The following is an 18,206-nucleotide window of genomic DNA, read 5'->3' as shown; positions in this document are numbered from 1 at the left end:
GAGGGACAATGGTCAGCCCTGGGATTTCTGATACTCAGGCTTTGAGGAGCAGTGAGAACTCAATGCTCCTGAAGCCAGGGTTCCACGCGTGCGATTTCCGGCAGGGGAGTCAACTTCATGCTACTTTGTGGCCATGCTCTGCCTAGAGCCAGCCGTGGAAGGGTTCTGGCACGTCTCCAACCAAGCAGAGAGCTCCAAGTCCGTGCCCTACTTTGAATCATCATCAGTGAGGTCCACTGTCCTCTTCAGGCTCTTTCCAGTTTGGTGGTGGGGGGCTTCTCGGCTCTCTTCAGGTGGATGCAAGAGCATGACCAAAGAGATGCCCACGTCACAGCTGGGACTTTTAATTGCTGGTAACTGAAGGTCCAGCCCTGCTCCAGAGTTCAAGCTCCTGGTTTCAGTTCAGTTCAGTCGCTCAGTCATGTCCGACTCTTTGACCCCATGGACTGCAGCACTCCAGACCTCCCTGTCCATTACCCACTCTCGGAGTTTACTCAAACTCATGTCTATTGAGTCAGTGATGCCATCCAACCATCTCATTCTCTGTTGTCCCCTTTTCCTCCCACCTTCAATTTTTCCCAGTATCAGGGTCTTTTCAAATGAGTCAATTCTTCGTATCAGGTGGCCAAAGTATTGGAGTTTCAACTTCAGCATCAGTCCTTCCAATGAATATTAAGGACTGATTTCCTTTAGGATAGACTGGTTGGATCTTCTTGCAGTCCAAGAGACTCTCAAGAGTCTTCTCCAACACTGCACTTATAAAGCTCCTGGTTTGGAAGAGCCTAATTAGGCTATTTCCCATGAGGAAGACTGGCTTTGGTGAATCTAGTGAAGCTCGGCTTTGGTGCTTTCAGTTGGCCTTTTCTCTTTCTTTTCCTTCCCCTCCACTCTTTGCAGTTCAGAGAGCACCACTCCCCACCCCACTGCCAGCACAAATCTGGATATTTTCCATTGTCTCAGGTTGATTGCCTCATCACAGACTAAGGCAACTCTTTAAGCCAAAGGCACACAGTTCTTAGGGTGGAATTTGGTGGTTTTTCAAGGAACAAAGGTGGTTAAGAGACATTTTCCTGGGGCATTGGATGTCCCTGGTGTTTCTGAACACAAACCAGACAGGCCTGGCTTTGTTCCTCTAATCCCATGTTGTGTTTCTTGAAGTTGTCTTGTGTGGGCCATAGGCGAAATGGAGTCCCAGCCAAGAAACCTTCTTCTTTCTTCAAGTCCTTACACCCAAAAGATGGAGGGGTGTTCAGTCCCCAGAAACTAGGAGGGTGATCCTTAGTGAGGGGTGCCAGGTCGTTTGGGGGAGTGGAAGGGTTTGGTGCAAGTAGGAGGTTCAAAGCCCCAAAGCAGAAAGCCCAATAACACCTGTGTGCATGTATTAATAGATTGCATCTGTGTGTGCAGGCGTGTGAAGCTACAGAGAGAAGTCAGGTTCAGAGTGTGTTTCCATTAGATGCCTTTGGCTGTAAGTAACAGAAAACTCAGGCTTCCCAGGAAGCACAAGTGGTAAAGAATCCACCTGCCAATACAGGAGTCATAAGAGACCCACATTTGATCCCTGGGTCTGGAAGATCCCCTGGAGAAGGGCATGGCAACCCACTCAGTATTCTTGCCTGAAGAATTCCCTGGACAGAGGAGCCTGGTTGGCTATACAGTCTGCAGGGTCACAAGGAGTCAGACGTGACTGAAGCGGCTGAGTGCACATACACACACACAACAGAAAACTCAGCTCGAAATGTCTTAAACATGAACGGTAAATATTATTTCATATAACAAACTGTCTAGACTTAGTCTGGATCCTGGGTTGATTAATTCAGAGAATCAATTGTATTATCAATGACTCATTTTCCTGCCTTGTTATCCTCAGCATATTTTGCAACAATCATACCCTTTATGGTAAAAAGACAGCTGTTCCTAAGATGCTCATTAAATAGTTATAAATCATGGCGATATACAGTACAATAGAATAAAGCCCTTTTTTTCATGTGACTCTCTTTGAAAGGAAGAGACTCCTAGAGTCCTCCTGATAAATTTCCTCAATCTCATTGGACAACAGTGGGTCACAGATCTACCCCTAAGCCAATCACTGCAAAAGAAATGGAACCGTGTGATTGACTCGTACGAATCAGTGTATCCAAGGCAAGTGAGGGAAGGAAGGAACCTTGAACACAAGACTGGGAAAAGCAGATCTCTAGGGAATAGCCCATAGCTGGATTGCTCCGCACCTGGTCTGGTGAAGTGTCATGGACCCTGCTCCTCACTCACCACTCTGAGACCTGTCTGGGGAGAGCACACTAGACCTCTTCCTGTCTATCCCAGGCTCTGGGAAGCCTTAGACAAAAGCATCCTCCACTGGTCACTACTGAATGCACTCTACAAGCTGCAGGCCACGTTCATTAGACACGTGACAGGAAAATGGTCAGGACTTTTCCAGTAGAGCCATCTTACACTATAAAGAACAACATTAAATTGCATTTATTCTTACTTCGCCTTGTATTTAAGGACCTCATGGTTGCTTTTCTCCCTTAATCGGATGAAACACTGGCCACTTCGTAGTGAAACTGGATCTCTGAACTAGTCTATACCCAAGAATCAATGAGAATATCCCAACATTAACAGGAACCGATAAGCAGTGATCTTATTCCCAGCCATGGCTGTAGGATTGGGACCTGCCCTTCCTGAGCACCCCTTCCTTCCTCTCAGCTTTCTGTTCCACTCCACCCTGCCTCTGCCCCAACACCTCTCAAGACCATTATCCCATCGAGGCACCTTCCTTGTCTGATGCTCTACCCCCTGTCCAGTCATTCCTTCTCTACGTTCAAGGACATCACCTCCACAGATGGCCATCCACAACCACAATCATAGCCCTGAGCGTTCGAATCTCTTGGTAATTAAGTAACCCACTTCCTTTTGAGGAATGGAGGGGCACTTTCCCAAGGGCTCGTGAGTGGTAGGACAGGAAGGAGGTTAGACTGAGGTGTGTATTGGGGGTACAGGCTGGGACTGTGGCATTGGCCAGGGTCTGGCTTATCTGTCACTCATCAAATGCTCTCTGTGGTGTTCAGCACACCTGGAGAGAGAGACAGACTCCATGTTGTAGAATGAGGAGTTCAGACGTTTAGACCCATGGCATGGCTCATAGTGGTGACACTTTTTCTAATCTCCTGATAGTGTCAGAAACATTAGACCATCTTTATAACTGGCAGACAAAACCAGGATTACTCAGAAATGGATGTTGGTGGAGACTGGTTGATTTGGTGTAATGATTTATGTCTTTCCTCCAGGGTGTCAGGATCAAGATCAAACGCGTTCATGCGGTTTAAGACAACTGCCAAAGATGGCCTGTTGCTGTGGAGGGGAGACAGCCCCATGAGACCTAACAGTGACTTCATTTCCTTGGGCCTTCGGGATGGAGCCCTGGTGTTCAGGTAACCCTTATACTGGCTGCCGACAGCATCATCTTGTGATTTTTCTCAGCCAGTGCAGATCATGCCAAACAGAGGTTGCAGAGGAGCCAGAACACAGTCAGCCAGAATTAACTGTTGCCTGAAGCTCCAGCTTAATTTGAGGCTCCTGGTCTTTCTCTCCAGTATCCATTTCCAGAGCAGCAGTCGGTCAACTACAGCCTGGTGGCCGATTCTGGCCCCCTACCCATTTATGTGGCTTGATGGTAAAGAATCCACCTGCCAACGCAGGAGCCACAGGTGCTGTGGGTTTGATCCCTGGGTTGGGAAGAACCCCTAGAGGAAGGCATGGCAACCCACTCCAATACTCTTGCCTGGAGAATCCCATGGACAGAGGAGTCTGGCAGGCTATAGTCCATAGGGTTGCAAAGAGTTGGACACGACTAAGCACACATACCCACCCATTTTTGTAAATGAAATTTTCTTGGAATACTGCCACCCTCATTTATTTATGCATTGTCAATGACTGCTTTGAGGTGACAGTGATCCACTTGAGTAGTTTCAATAGGAACTGTATGGCAAAGCCTAAAATACTTATTATTTGGCCGCAAAGAGTCGGACACGACTGAGCAACTGAACTGAACTGAACTTAGAGAACAATTTTGTGGCTCCTGTACTAGTATGTTATTGCCATCTACTCCCCACTTACAAATGAGGAAGTAGAAGGAGGACTTTGATCCTGCCAAGCATGGACATGAGTATTTGGCCCAGTGCTCACCAGCTCAGAAAGATCTGAAGATTTAGCTGAGAGACCTGGCTTTATATTCTGACTCAGCTCCCTAATCCCTGTGGAGCCTTGGGAAGGAGAAGGCCTGCTTTCCAATCTCCCACTGCAAAGAACAAAGCACAAACTCATACCTCAATATAGCAACCCCACATTTGCATTTTTATAAGTGCTTCTCCGGTGACAATGGATAAGACAGTTCTAGAAGTTCTACATGAGTTTAGACTGTTCTCAGATTTGTCACTGGGGAAGATCCCCTGGAGAAGGCAATAGCAACCCACTCCAGTATTCTTGCTTGGGAAATCCCATGGACAGAGGAGCCTGGCGGGCTACAGTCCAAGGGGTCACAGCAGCATCGGACATGACTTAGCAGCTAAAGAACAACAACGACAAGCTATAAAGTAGCTAAAGAATTACCAGCACAAGATCTCACCACCAGAAGCTGGGTGGGAGCCAGATTCCCAAGGGGCAGGGAATATGCCCCTTGGCATATAATATGAAAGTACTTCTCTAGAGATGGTGATGACACAGCCCCACTTGAGGGTAGAAATATCTTGTTTAGAACTGTGCTTCTCAAAGTGTGGTCCCTGGACCAGCAGCATCAGCATCATCTGAGAACGTGTTAAAAATATACAAATTTTCAGGCTACACCCGTGGACTACTGAAACAGAAAAACTTTAGGGATGAGACCCAGCAATCTGTTAACTGTTTCTCCCGGTGATTCTGACGCCTGCTACGGTTTGAAACGCCTGCTTGCTCTCTAGACCATCTGCTCCATGGGGGAAGGAATTTCTCTGACTTTTCCTTCTTTAATCCCCGACCTGGTGACCTGCACAAGTGTTCACTAAATGATACGGAATTAACTGGAGTTGAAATAGATGAAGGTTAGATAGGGAACTACAGAGAAGAAGAAGAAGGCTGAGTTCTGGGGCTTCAGTGGGTCCTGTGCTGGGATTGCTGACAGCCAGGGTACAAGAATAGAAGTCTTGGCGATTTGAATAAAGGACATTTTGAAAGGAAATGTCGCTTGTCCAATGCTTGCCCCTACATAGCTGAGCATGCTCAGTCAAGTGACCCTATGGTTGTTGAGGACTTTGGGGAGCAGAGTGTGGTTGAAAGCTGGAGGCTGCCCGAGAGCAGTTTGCACCACCTCCGCCCCCTCCCCGCGGCCCCAAGGTCAAATGCTGAGCTCTTCACACCCCAGTTTCAGGCTGGCTGCTGCAAAGCCATTTTCTTGTGGTTTTCCTGTGGTTAACCTCGCCAAGGCCTCAAGTACTTGATTGTGCCCAGAAAAGGGAACTGAAACAGTAGCTCAGCCGTGGGTGGGAGGCCCGACTTCCCCCCTAAACCGCCAGCGAAAACTCAGCTGGACGGGGAAACTCAGTCTCCTCCCGGCCACCCTGCAGCTCCCACTGGTTCTCACACCCTGCCCAGGCCAGACCCCCATGCCTCTGGGCACCGTTCTTACAACTCCATCCCGATGTGTTTCTTTGGTTACCAACTCTTTTTCAGGTTTCTGGAAATTGGTCCCACGTTTCTCTTTTAAGCCTGGAGTTCTGGCCGAGTTCTGAGTAAAGGGCATCCTCCCCAGCTCAGCCCCCACACCCCAGAGCAGACATCTGTGCTCATCCCTGGGCCTGGAACCTGGCTGCTTCACTGCATTTCCTTCCTCTGGGCAGCTATTCTCCCCACATCATTCACCCGGCTCAGAAGTACGGAAGCCCTGGGGGAGGCTGGGCGGAGAGGTATCAGAGAGTGGCCAGTGGTTTAAGATTGTCAGCCTACACAGAGTCAGCTGTGGGGCTCCTATCTGAGGTTACTGGATTCCTGGGCCCACACCCAGAGATGCTGGTGGAGGAGGTCCTGCTGAGTGCCAGAATCTGATTGGAAGATACCGGGAGCCACACCCTGAGAAACCGAGTCTGGAATGGTCAGAAACCAGGGCTTCAGAGTCAGACATGCCTGATTCCCACGGCCACGTGATCACCTGCAGGTTATCTGACCTCTGCAAAAGGAAAGGGTTAATCATGAGGACCCAATGAGTTAATTCACGTAAAGGGCTTAGTGTAAGGCCCGGCATGTGTACTTATTAGTGAGTGATAATGATTATCCCTGATCAAGTGTTTACTCTGTTCAAAAAACATCACGAACATACGTAAGGGAACTGGCACAATATACTATATAAAATTTAGCTATTATTATTTTGAATAAGGCTCTGCTGCCATGCAGCTTACATCAGTGGAGCCTAGAAAGTAAACCTGTTGATTGGGTAGATGAACCGTTTTTGAGGTTTTAGTGTTTGATCCAATTTCAAAGCAAACAACAGGAAACCTAAGATAATACGGTATAATCTTAACATTCTTCACCTAAATGCTTGTCCTTTTTGCTAATTTAGTGCTCAAAGTGCTTCTGTCAGAGAATAAAGAAAAGCACTGGAATTCAACAAAAAGATTATTTATGGTTTTGGTGCAAATTAAAAAGAAAGGGAATCAGAGTGCTCAGTTGAGAATGTGGTTTTTGTTTGTTTTTTTAAATTTTGTTTTATGATTATGTATAGGGCATAAAACTAAGTGTGTAAATACCACTTTACTGGGGCTATTACCTACTAATTTTCCATATGACTTTGATAACATTTTCATGCAGCAGAGAAAGGGAAGCAGTCTGACATTGGCCAAGTAGTACCCTGTGCTCTGCTTTAACAGAGGCACGACCAAGTGTAAGTGCCACCACGTGGAGGCAGTCCAGTGGCTTCCGAGGGGCCTCACCTGGTGGCATTTCCTAGTGGACCACCTTTGTGCTCAGACTCCTGGCCTTTTGTGTGTACCAGCTTGAGTAGGTAAACTGGGTTCAAGATAACTGATTCATGCTCACCAGGTACACGGGACATTGTAGAGAAAGCAGACACACATTTATTTGTTCATTTATTCATTCATTCACATATTTTTTACCTTTTTTTTCAAAATTGAGATTTAACTAAGTGAATTAAGTCAGAGAAAGACAAATGTCATATGCTATCATTCATATATGGAATCTAAAAAAAAATGAGGCAAATGAATTTATCTACAAAGCAGAAACAGACTCACAGACATAGAAAACAAACTTACGGTTACCAAAGGAAGGGGGTAGGAGGGGATACATTTGGAGTTTGGAATTAACAGAGACATACTACATATAAAATAAATAAACAACAAAGTCCTATTTTATAGTACAGGGAACTATATTCAATATCTTGTAATAACGTATAATGGAAAAGAATCTGAAATCAGACATATATACATATAATATTATCTGAATCAGTTTGCTGTATACTAGCTGGTAAAGAATCTGCCTGCAATGCAAGAGACTCTGTTTCTATTCCTGGTTCTCTTCCTGGAGAAGGGACAGGCTACCCACTCCAGTATTCTTGGGCTTTCCTGGTGGCTCAGACCATAAAGAATCCACCTGCAGTGCGGGAGCCCTGGGTTTGATCTAGGTTGGGAAGATCCCGTGGAGGAGGACGTGGGAACCCACTCCAGTATTCTTGCCTGGAGAATCCCATGGACAGAGGGGCCTGGCGGGCTACAGTCCATGGGGTCACAGAGTTGGATATGACTGAGCAACTAAACACAGCACAGAAACTATCAAAGCATTTTAATTCAACTATATTTCAATTTTTTTAAAATTAAGGTATAATTTACATAAAGTGTACAAATATTAGGTGTACAGCTCAATACATTTTTTAACATACAAACGCTTGTGTGACCACCACTCGGAACAAAACACAGAACATTTCCTACACCCAGGAAGGCTCCCTCATGCCCTCTCCCAACAAAGGCAATCACTGTTCTTGGCCATTTATTATTATTTAAAAGAGAAATTCCAGGGGGATGTATATCAGGTGTCTGGGCAAGCGGGAGGTTATTCAAGAAACGAGAGGGAGTCGGTGGGGTTGGAGAGTCAGGCCGTCAAGGAGCCAACTGGGCCGCTCCCCCACCTGCAGTGGTGGCTGGATTCCTGTCTGCTGGGTTCCGTGTTTGCTCCTTGAGTACAATCTAGATGACAGGCATGTTACCAGGCTAGAGAATAGAAGAAGCAAACCCATCCTTTGTCCAAACACAACTGAAAAAAGTTTCCATTCACTGGGTTTCGATCCCACTCCAGTCTATGCTGCTGCAGTTCTACCTAAGTCACGTTGTTCTGAGACCTGGGTGTTCCTGGGTGTTTCGGTTACATATTCACAGTCTGGTGGTTTACTTTCACACATGACTACTCTTCCAGGAGAGGCTTGACAGGTTTAACTCTGGGTGGCAATTCTCCCCTATTGCTAGTTCCTCTAGGTGTGCTGTCCATGCTCTATCCGAGCTGCATTAAGCACTGCATGTATTCTTGTGTGGCGCTAATGGTAAAGAACTTGCCTGCCAATGCAGAAAGCATAAAAGATGTAGATTCAAGGCCTGGGTCAGGAATATCCCCTGGAGAAGGGCATGGCAACCCATTCCAGTATTCTTGCCTGGAGAATCCCATGGACAGAAGAACCTGGTGGGCTACAGTCCACAGGGTCACACACAGTCAGACACGACTGAAGTGACTTAGCATGCACACAGGCATGGGGTTATTTGCCTGTCTCCTACTATGTGCTATGCTCTTTATATATATTATCTTACTGAACCTTCCGTAAGATCCTTCAGGGTAGGTATTATGAACCCATTTCACAGATGAGAAAATTGAGGTTCAGACAAATGGAGCAAATTGCCCAAGATCACAGAGCTAGGAATTGGCAAGGCTGGGAATCAAGGCAGATTCCTCCAACCCAAGTGTCTAGGTTCTTTCTCAGAGAAGGCAATGGCACCCCACTCCAGTACTCTTGCCTGGAAAATCCCATGGACGGAGGAGTCTGGTAGGCTTCAGTCCATGGGGTCGCTGAGGGTCGGACACGGCTGAACGACTTCCTTTTCACTTTTCACTTTCATGCATTGGAAAAGGAAATGGCAACCCACTCCAGGGTTCTTGCCCGGAGAATCCCAGGGACAGTGGACCCTGGTGGGCTGCCGTCTATGGGGTCGCACAGAGTTGGACATGACTGAAGTGACTTAGCAGCAGCAGCAGCAGCAGGTTCTTTCTCTCACCCCGTGCTGCCTCTCATAAAAGCCCACATAGTAATTCAGCTGTATTTCTGCCAACCAGCTCTCAGCCTTGCTTTATACTCATTCATTTCTTCAACAAGCATTTGGCCACTAAATAATGAAATCTGAAAATTCCACCTCCAGGCTGCTTCATACAAGGAGACACTTGATGTGGGAAAATTCATTAGAAAACAGTGGATTTTTCTGGGTCAGAGCAACAGCTTTGTCTCAGAGTTTGTCAAGTCACCCGAGTTCTATTCTTGGTTAAATGTCGATGGGCTGTGTGGCTTCTTTGAGACTCCAGTTTTAAAGAAAGGACTCATAGTGCTTTCCCTGGGAAAAGCCAAAGCTTTCTATTCTTGCTCTTTTGTTGGCTTGAGCGCATAGAAGAGCTCAGTGACTAATCTGGGTTTCCTCTCAATTTCCTGTTTCTTGGCCAATGAGCTAAAGGAGAGACATGTCCTCTTACAACATGAGGAGAGAGTTGTCTGGGTGAAATGCATTTTCCTTCAAAAGCATGATTACATGGGCTTTATTATATTATCAAGGGGTGATCTATGCAGCTGGCTCAGTGCCCAGCCTAAAATAGTCACTCACTAAATATTTGTTGTTTTTAATTAAATTAGAATAATTGAATGAACACTGGACTAAGAGGGATATTTCTCTCTGGTAAACAACATATGCAAGTCTTCTGATCCCCTTAGCATATCAGGGTATCTGGCAACTGACACAGAAAACAGAAGCTTCGGAGTGGATCTGCTATCCAAGAAAATGTGGCAGGGGGAGGCGCGCAGGTAAGACCCCAAGTGCAAGTCCTATACTTTGGCTTTGAGATTTTAGGCCAATTCCCTTAAACTCTTTGGGACAGCCTACTCTGCAATGTTTTGTTCTGTTCTGTTTTTTTGAAAAGTGAAAACACATGTATTCGTTTCTGAAGACTGCCATAACAAATTACCACAAATTGGGTGGGGATAGACATGTGTTATCTCACAGTTCTAGAGGCGAGAAGTCCGCCCCAGAAGCCTTACAGGGTCACTTCCTTCTGGGGCTCTGAGGAAGTCTGCTCTGTGACTCTGCTAAAATTCTGGTGATCGCTCACACTCCTTGGTGCTCCTTGTCTTATCGCTGTATCATTCCAGTCTCTGCCCCTATCTTCACATGGTGTCTTTTGTGTGTCTCTGGGTCAAAATTTCCTCTTTTTATAAGGACACTAGTCATATTGGATTTAGGGCTTCACTAACCCCAAATGGGGCTTCCCAGGTGGCTCAGTGGTCAAGAATCCGCCGGCAATGCAGGAGATGTGGGTTTGATCCCTGGGTCAGAAAGCTTTCCTGGAGCTTCTCCTGGAGTATTCTTGCCACTCCAGTATTCTTGCCTAGAGAATCCCATGGACATAGGACCCTGGCAGGTTACAGTCCATGGGGTCGCAAAGAGTCAAACGTGACTTAGTGACTAAACAACAACAGTAACCACATATGACTTCCTCCCTAACCCCATATAACCCCAAATACTCTCTTAACTAATTGCATATGCAAAGACCTTGTTTCCAAATCAGTTCACTTTCTGAGTTTCTGGCTGCTAAGCTGCTAAGTCACTTCAGTCGTGTCCGACTCCGTGCGACCCCATAGACGGCAGCCCACCAGGCTCCGCCTTCCCTGGGATTCTCCAGGCAAGAACACTGGAGTGGGTTGCCACTGCCTTCTCCAATGCATGAAAGTGAAACGGAAGTTGCTCAGTCGAGTCCGACTCTTCACAACCCCACAGACTGCAGCCCACCAGGCTTCTCCGAGTTTCTGGACCCAAGTTCAACTCCTGGGTCGGGAAGATCCCCTGGAGGAGGGCATGGCAACCCATTCTAGTGTTCTCACCTGGAGAATCCCACGGACAGAGGAGCCTGGCGGGCTACAGTCTATGGGATTGCAAAGAGTCGGACACAACTGAGCGACTAACACTTTTGCTTTTCACTTAGATTCTGGGTGTTCACTAATTTTGGGGGGATACTGTTCAACCTAGTACAACACCTTACAAATGATAAAGTCCTTCTTTTTCCTTATACAGTAATAGTATACATGGAGCCTAAAATAAATCAACTTTGAGGGCATTATGGTAAGTGAAAAAAGCCAGTTACGAAGAGACAAAAACTGTTTGACCCTAGTATAAGGTACCTAGGATTGTCAAATTTACAGAAAGAGAAAGTAAAATGGTGGTTGCCATGGACTGGGGGAGGGGGAAATGGGAAGTTGTTTAATGGGTACAGATTTTCGATTTTACAGGATGAAAAAGTTCTGGAATTGTTTACTCTGCAATGTGAATATACTTAACACTACTGGACTGAACACTTAAAAATGACTAAGTCTGGACTTCGATAGAGGTCCAGTGGTTAAGACTCCATGCTCCCAATGCAGGGGGCAGAGGTTCAATACCTGGTCAGGGAACTAAGATCCTCTTTGCTGCACAGTATGGCCAAGAAAAAAAAAAGGTTGATCGTAAATTCTACCACAATTAAAAAATAAAAAATCAGTTTTGATCATTTATGGCCTAATTTGGGAACCTAGTGTCTTTTTAGCATTGTTTTGTGTTAAAGAATCTACCTTCTGAGCTCCAGAGAGCTTTCTCATTGAGAATCATTTATGAATGACAGTCTGCCTGTGTGTCAGTGCTATTTTCTGTTCTCTGTCTTGTTCTTCTCTGACGCCTTTAGCTATAATCTGGGCAGTGGTGTGGCATCCATCATGGTGAATGGCTCATTCAACGATGGTCGGTGGCATCGAGTCAAGGCTGTTCGGTGAGTACCTGTCACAGCATGAGACAGAGCTGATGGGAGTGCTCTCCAAGTCCCTGTAGTCCCACTTCCTGTTCCCCCACCTGGCCTGGCATCCCAGTATCCCTGATTCCACTCATTAGGGCATCTCGGTACCAACTCCCCCCGTGCCCATCACTAACACTGCAGGTCAGAAAGGCTGAACTCCCAATCTTCACTCAACAAAGGCCTTTTGGAGAAGGAATTTTATGATGGCTAAACTGGAGGAGGGTCTGGTCATCTAGTGAGATCTAGATATCTCTATAGTGAGATAAGACTTCAGGACAGGTAGACTTTGAGGACAGAGAAGGCAATGGCAACCCACTCCAGTACTCTTGCCTGGAAAAATCCCATGGGTGGAGGAGCCTGGTGGGCTGCAGTCCATGGGGTCGCTAAGAGTCGGATACGACTGAGTGACTTCACTTTCACTTTTCACTTTCATGCATTGTAGAAGGAAATGGCAACCCACTCCAATGTTCTTGCCTGGAGAATCCCAGGGACGGGGGAGCCTGGTGGGCTGCCATCTCTGGGGTCACACAGAGTCGGACACGACTGAAGCGACTTAGCAGCCGCAGCAGCAGACTTTGAGGAATGCTTCTATTCTCGTTATGCAAGCAGTTGCCCCCACCTTTTTTTGTTTTTTTGACATTACATTACCTGAATCTTAGAAGCCATGTGTACCCTGCCCCAATTACACATCCTCCCCCTGCTCACAGAGCTCACTACCCTCACTTCTAATTGATTTAGGGTGAATCATTCCTTTGAAATTAGTTTTGCTATGTATCTATCCCTAAAAATATATTTTTAGAAACTGATTAGCAGGTCCTAATTCAGCTGTATAAAGAAATGTCAGTCCTGCCACGCTTGATGCAGGTCTCGAGATGAGCTGAACAGTCTTTGGCTCAGGTTCCCTGAGAATATACCATAGTACTTTCTGGGGAGGTCAGTAGGCGAGGTCATGAGCGAAGCTTGGGAAACATGGGCCCACCACGGTGTTTCCCACGCAGTCCATGTACAGCTATGATGGGCGTAGCCTTGCTGGACCCCGTTCTTCTTCCCATTGTGCTTCCTTCGATTCCAAAGGATGTGGCAGGGCACAGAGGCAGACCTGTGCCCATCAGCTGTCCGGGTGACCTTGAAAGTCCTTGAGAGAGCGATTTTGATGAAGCCCCACCTCTGACTTGTTAAAAAGAGATGTCTTCCTGTAGTGAATATTTACTGGAGTAGGTAGCCATTCCCTTCTCCAGAGGATCTTCCCAACCCGGGGATCGGACCAGGTCTCCTGCATTGCAGGCTGATTCTTTACCGCTGAGCCCCTGGGGAAGCCTCAAACTGCTCATACTCCAGCTCAATTCCAAGATCCTTCAGACTAGGTGGCTTCTAGGTTCTTCACTTTACATTTTTCAAATCTAAGATGCCATTGATTATAAAGTATATCCTCATTTTGGACATACTAAAAATGAAAAATTCTTAGAACTGATGAAATAAAGTGTGGAAAATGGAATTTTTAGAGTAATGGGGAAAAGCCGTCACAGCAGGCAAGGCATTGCCCATCACATCCTTCTGGTATGAGATTTTGAAAAAGCATACCCAAAACGGGGAAGCTGTGTGGTCTCAAGGGTGATTATAGAACAGGCTAGAAATATCTCTAAAGCTAGTTGCTAGAAGAGCTGCTATCAATAAGTGAGATTTAGGCAACCAGATTTCTATCATTATACCCCACTCCCCCCACAAAAGGAGTAGGGCCCAGAAGTTTTGGAAGGTAAATGAGGGGCCGAAAACAGATTGGCTTAAAAATCTTACTTAAGGTATTAGACCCCAAGCTCCTTCTACTTCATATGGCTGGCATGCTGCCCTTTCCCTCCCCATGGAAGAATAATGAAAGTCAATTCTCTGGAGAAAATGAATAAGGGTCTTTGAAATGGGAGACATTAGGTATAGCTAAACATTGGACTAGTCTACTCTGTCTATATTAATACTGGAAACTATGTGAAAGTTCTGTGTTGACTATTAAGAGCCCTATAAATCTTCCCCCATTGAGATTCCAGAGTGCTGAGAGCCAGGCCTGTACCCCACACTAGAGTAGGAAATCCAGGTATCCCCCAGTGGTTGCACCAGATCACAATACAGTCACAGAAGCTATCCTGCACATGCGGCTCCCATAGGGCTTCCAGTCTCCTCCTCAGTCCTCAGCACTGAACTGTGGAGTGGCAATCGGGGATCACTAAGCATTTGAAAAAAATCTCCAATATCAAACATGGATATCAGAACAGATACATAGAACAAAGCAACTTGGAGGAAACAAAGTATGAATGAAAAAAAAAATGATATTCACATCATCAGAGAGATAAGAGTTTCTTGTTTCTGTTAACCTGAGAAACAAGAAGTGATGGCTATCAAAAAAAAAAAAAAAAAAAGGAACAGTAAAAGACAAGAAAGAAGTCATTTTAGGAGGAGAAGGAGGAGAAGAAAGAATAAGAGGTGTGGCTGGTTCTTGGAAACCCCTTAAAATGCAAAGTCCTTGCCACAGAGGAGTACCTCCATCCTGCTGCCACTTTGGGGTGACTCTGGCTGGGTCCTTTGGCTTCCCAAGTGGCACAGTGGTAAAGAATCTGTCTGCCAGTGTAGAAGCTGCAGGAGGTTTGGGTTGGGAAGATCCCCTGGAGGAGGAAATGGCTACCCACTCCAGTATTCTTGCCTGGAGAATCCCATGGACAGAGAAGCCTGGTGGGCTACGGTCCATGGGGTCGCAGAGTCAGACACGCATGAGCATGCATGCATGCACCACATGGGTCCTTTAGAAGCCTCTAAACCATTCTTTGTTCTCCCCGAGAGTGACCCGCCGATGGGGACTGCCACATTGGTTTCTCACTGTGCTTAGAATAACATCACCATGTGTCACCATGTCACCACCACGCCTCCCATTAAAGTTCTCTGGTTCCATCCCACATTCGGAATAAATTCTAAGCTTTTGCCCCTCAACATCTGCTTCTGGCTTCACATTTTCCTATTCTATTCCCACCTCTGGAATTCTGTATGCTCAGACTGTCCAAACCCCCGTGTCTTTTCTCTCTTTGCGGTTGCCACTTCCTGTTTGCATTACCCTGCTCCTTCACCTGACTCACCCAGCCTTCAAAATGCATCTCAGACAGAATCTTTGTTGAGAAGTTTCCCCTGGCTTTCTCTCCATCTCCGGTAGGATTTCACAGCACCTGGGCATTCTTCTACCATAGAGTGGTGACACTGATCACTGGCAATTTTTTCTTTTTTTTTTGGCCTCAGGAATTTGGGTGATTTCTTGGTTTGTTTCATTTTGACAGCTCCATCATTTAGTACAGTGCCTGGTGCTTAGTGAGGACTTGAATACATTTCTGTTAACATGAGTACATGATTGAATGATTAAAGGAAGCTCCAAAGCTGGTGGTGGTTTTTACAGGGATGGCCAATCAGGAAAGATAACCGTGGATGACTATGGGGCCAGAACAGGCAAGTCACCTGGCATGATGAGGCAGCTCAACATCAACGGAGCTCTGTATGTGGGTAAGTGACCTTGACCTCCAGCAGAACCTCAGTTATCCAGTGCCTTTTCTTCTTAGTCTTCCCTTTGTTGTGCTGGGGCTTCCCAAAGTCGTGCACTTCACTGGATCAGTCAAATACTTGGAAATCGGAAACTTTTCAGATATTCCATTCTTCCATTTTCTGAACTTCTGACTCATGGCTGAAGGGTCAGGAAACACTTTAGATGGTTTTGTGCTGTGGACCAATCCACCAGGAAAACCCTGCTTGTTTATAGAACAGGAACCTGCTAAATATAGCTCCTGGAATTCTCCTGGAGGAAGGAGTATCTGTCTTTCTGGCCCCTCGCAGAATTAGAATGAGTGGTATTTTTATAAATAGCTTAGAACCCGCTAATGCAGACACATAAACATGGAAAGACACCTCTGCCTGTAGGATATTTCCTAAAAGTGAACTTAATTGAAAGCATTCAACGTCAGTGTGTTTCTTTTGGTTTAAGATGGCATCATCTCTTATCATATACTACGTATTGTTGACATTATACAGCATTTCTTTTTTTTCCCCCCAAATTCACCAGGTACTGTGTTGCTTTAAGTGGTCAGCTAGGTCAGAAAATCATGTATGAGGTAGATACTTAACGGCTCTGATTGTGTATCTCACTGATCCAAGTCAACTTGTCTCTTCAAGGTTAATTATGGACTAGATGCGATGTCCAAAGTTCTAGGTTCTGCACCCTTACCTTGTCCTGTCAGTTGAGGGACGTGTTGGTCAGTAGCCACTCAAGCATCCTACAGAGACGTCCTCCTCTTTGGCTCAGGTCATCTCCCTCTTGCTTCCTGGCAGGTGGAATGAAGGAAATCGCTCTGCACACTAACAGGCAGTACATGCGAGGCCTCGTGGGCTGCATTTCTCATTTCACCCTGTCCACCGATTACCACATTTCCCTGGTGGAAGACGCCATGGATGGGAAAAACATCAACACTTGCGGAGCCAAGTAACACCAGCTGGCCCTGCCCAGAAGACCGAGCCTTCTATCCTGAGAGTCCCGGGGGCCCGAGACCCTGCCTGACACAGGCGTGGGGACCAAGAGTGTGTCTTGTCCTCGAGGAGCAAGTTCACCCTGATGGGAAACTAGAACCGAGGCGGGAGTCCCTCGGTGGCCTTTCCTGCTGACACTCTGTGGGCCAAGCCCAACGGAACACTCTGTGTAGGAAGCATGAGACTTTGTCCACTGAGTGTGTGGTGGCTGCCAGAGAGCACACATCAAGGCGAATTTACGAGCCCGTCTGCTGTAGTTCAATGACTGTGTTGTGATTCATAGTTCATTTTAAAAAAAAGAGAGAGAGACCCAAAGGGCAGTATTAAAATACTTCTCTCCTCTCCTGACTCATCACACTCTTACTGACAGCAGAATGACTGTAAAACCTTGACCCTCCGTTTTCTCACTTCGGCCCATGAATAACTAGGATTAACCCCTTCCCCTCCTCGCTGGCTGGTTCAATGTGTTCTGACTATGAAAATAAGGATGAAGGGAGACTAGAGATAGAATCATAATTATGAAGCTGCCCCCCCCCCAACCCTGGAAAGTTTACCTTTAATGAGAAATCCTTACTTTTTATAATGCAAATCTCAGAAAATGGGCACCATGATTTTGTAGCTCTCCTTTTGTATGTGTATATTTTTATAGCTACCGACTGTCCATGCGGTATACTTTTGCGAGTTTGAGTGGACGACCCTGAGTTCTTCGCACACTTCCTAGAATTTTCTCCCAAAGGAGACTTGTGTGGGCCCTTCGTGGCATCAGCGGTGTGGGGTGGGTCACAGGGGTGGGCACCTTGGGGAGCTGACCATTCCCTCTTGGTAAAGGATGGCTCAAAGAGGCGAATATGAAGCTTCCCGAACAAGCAGATGAGAAGGCACCTGTGTTACTGAGGTGGGTCACTGTCCTGGTTTTGAGAGAGGGGGATGTCTGTAGTACACTTGAATAAAAGAGATGAAGGCTACCGTGCGTTCATTTGGTTGTTCATTCACCCGTGGAGGGCTTACTGCTCCCTCCCAAGGCCGTGTCCAGAAATGGACACGAATGCAGTCAGTGTTTCTGAGGCTGGGCAGTGGGCACCCTCGGCCTGGTCTGAGCATCTGGACAAGAATCAGTGAAGCAGGGTTGCTTCCTTGGGAGTCACCATGGTGCTGCTTAGCCAGCTCATGAGTGACGCTGGGGACGGCGGGCTCCCTGGCAGATCCCCCGTGCTGGGGCTTGCTGAGGAAGGTGAGATGAATGCTGCTACCAACCTAAGAGGAGGGAAATATGATCCACTCACAGAGGCGACTACGAGTAGCTCTGCCGTGACTCTCCTCTTTCGTGTGCAGCAGGCTCTCAGCGAAGGCTTGAAACTTTGCACCAAGCACCGTTCTAGGCACATTAAGAGTTCTAAAAAATGAATAAATAAACTAGAGACATCCACCAATTTCAGCCTTCTGCCTCCTGTCTTTGGGGACCTTTGGTGACCAGGATGCTTCATCCCAGAGCAATAAAGGTAACAACAGTTTGTCCTCTCCTACCTAATGTCACCTTGTGAGTGCAGTGTGGAGAAAGT

General features: G+C 46.5%; 1 protein-coding gene across 4 annotated transcripts in view; it reads left to right on the top strand.

The window, feature by feature from the left end:
- EGFLAM (EGF-like, fibronectin type III and laminin G domains) overlaps positions 1 to 17,612 on the top strand; it is a 195,695-nt gene extending 178,083 nt beyond the window's left edge. For all 4 annotated transcript variants that reach the window (XM_010853757.1, XM_010853756.1, XM_010853755.1 and 1 more), the window contains 4 exons: positions 3,288 to 3,431; positions 11,995 to 12,078; positions 15,530 to 15,633; positions 16,453 to 17,612. In XM_010853757.1, coding sequence (XP_010852059.1) covers positions 3,288 to 3,431; positions 11,995 to 12,078; positions 15,530 to 15,633; positions 16,453 to 16,607 — 487 coding nt within the window. In that variant the 3' untranslated portion in view covers positions 16,608 to 17,612. The remainder of the gene's footprint in view (positions 1 to 3,287; positions 3,432 to 11,994; positions 12,079 to 15,529; positions 15,634 to 16,452) is intronic.
- Positions 17,613 to 18,206: the final 594 nt, after the last annotated feature.

This window comes from Bison bison, unplaced genomic scaffold, assembly GCF_000754665.1.
Source record: "Bison bison bison isolate TAMUID 2011002044 unplaced genomic scaffold, Bison_UMD1.0 scf7180017864331, whole genome shotgun sequence".
Classification (NCBI taxonomy): Eukaryota; Metazoa; Chordata; class Mammalia; order Artiodactyla; family Bovidae; genus Bison; species Bison bison.
This window is presented reverse-complemented; position numbering and strand designations above follow the sequence as displayed.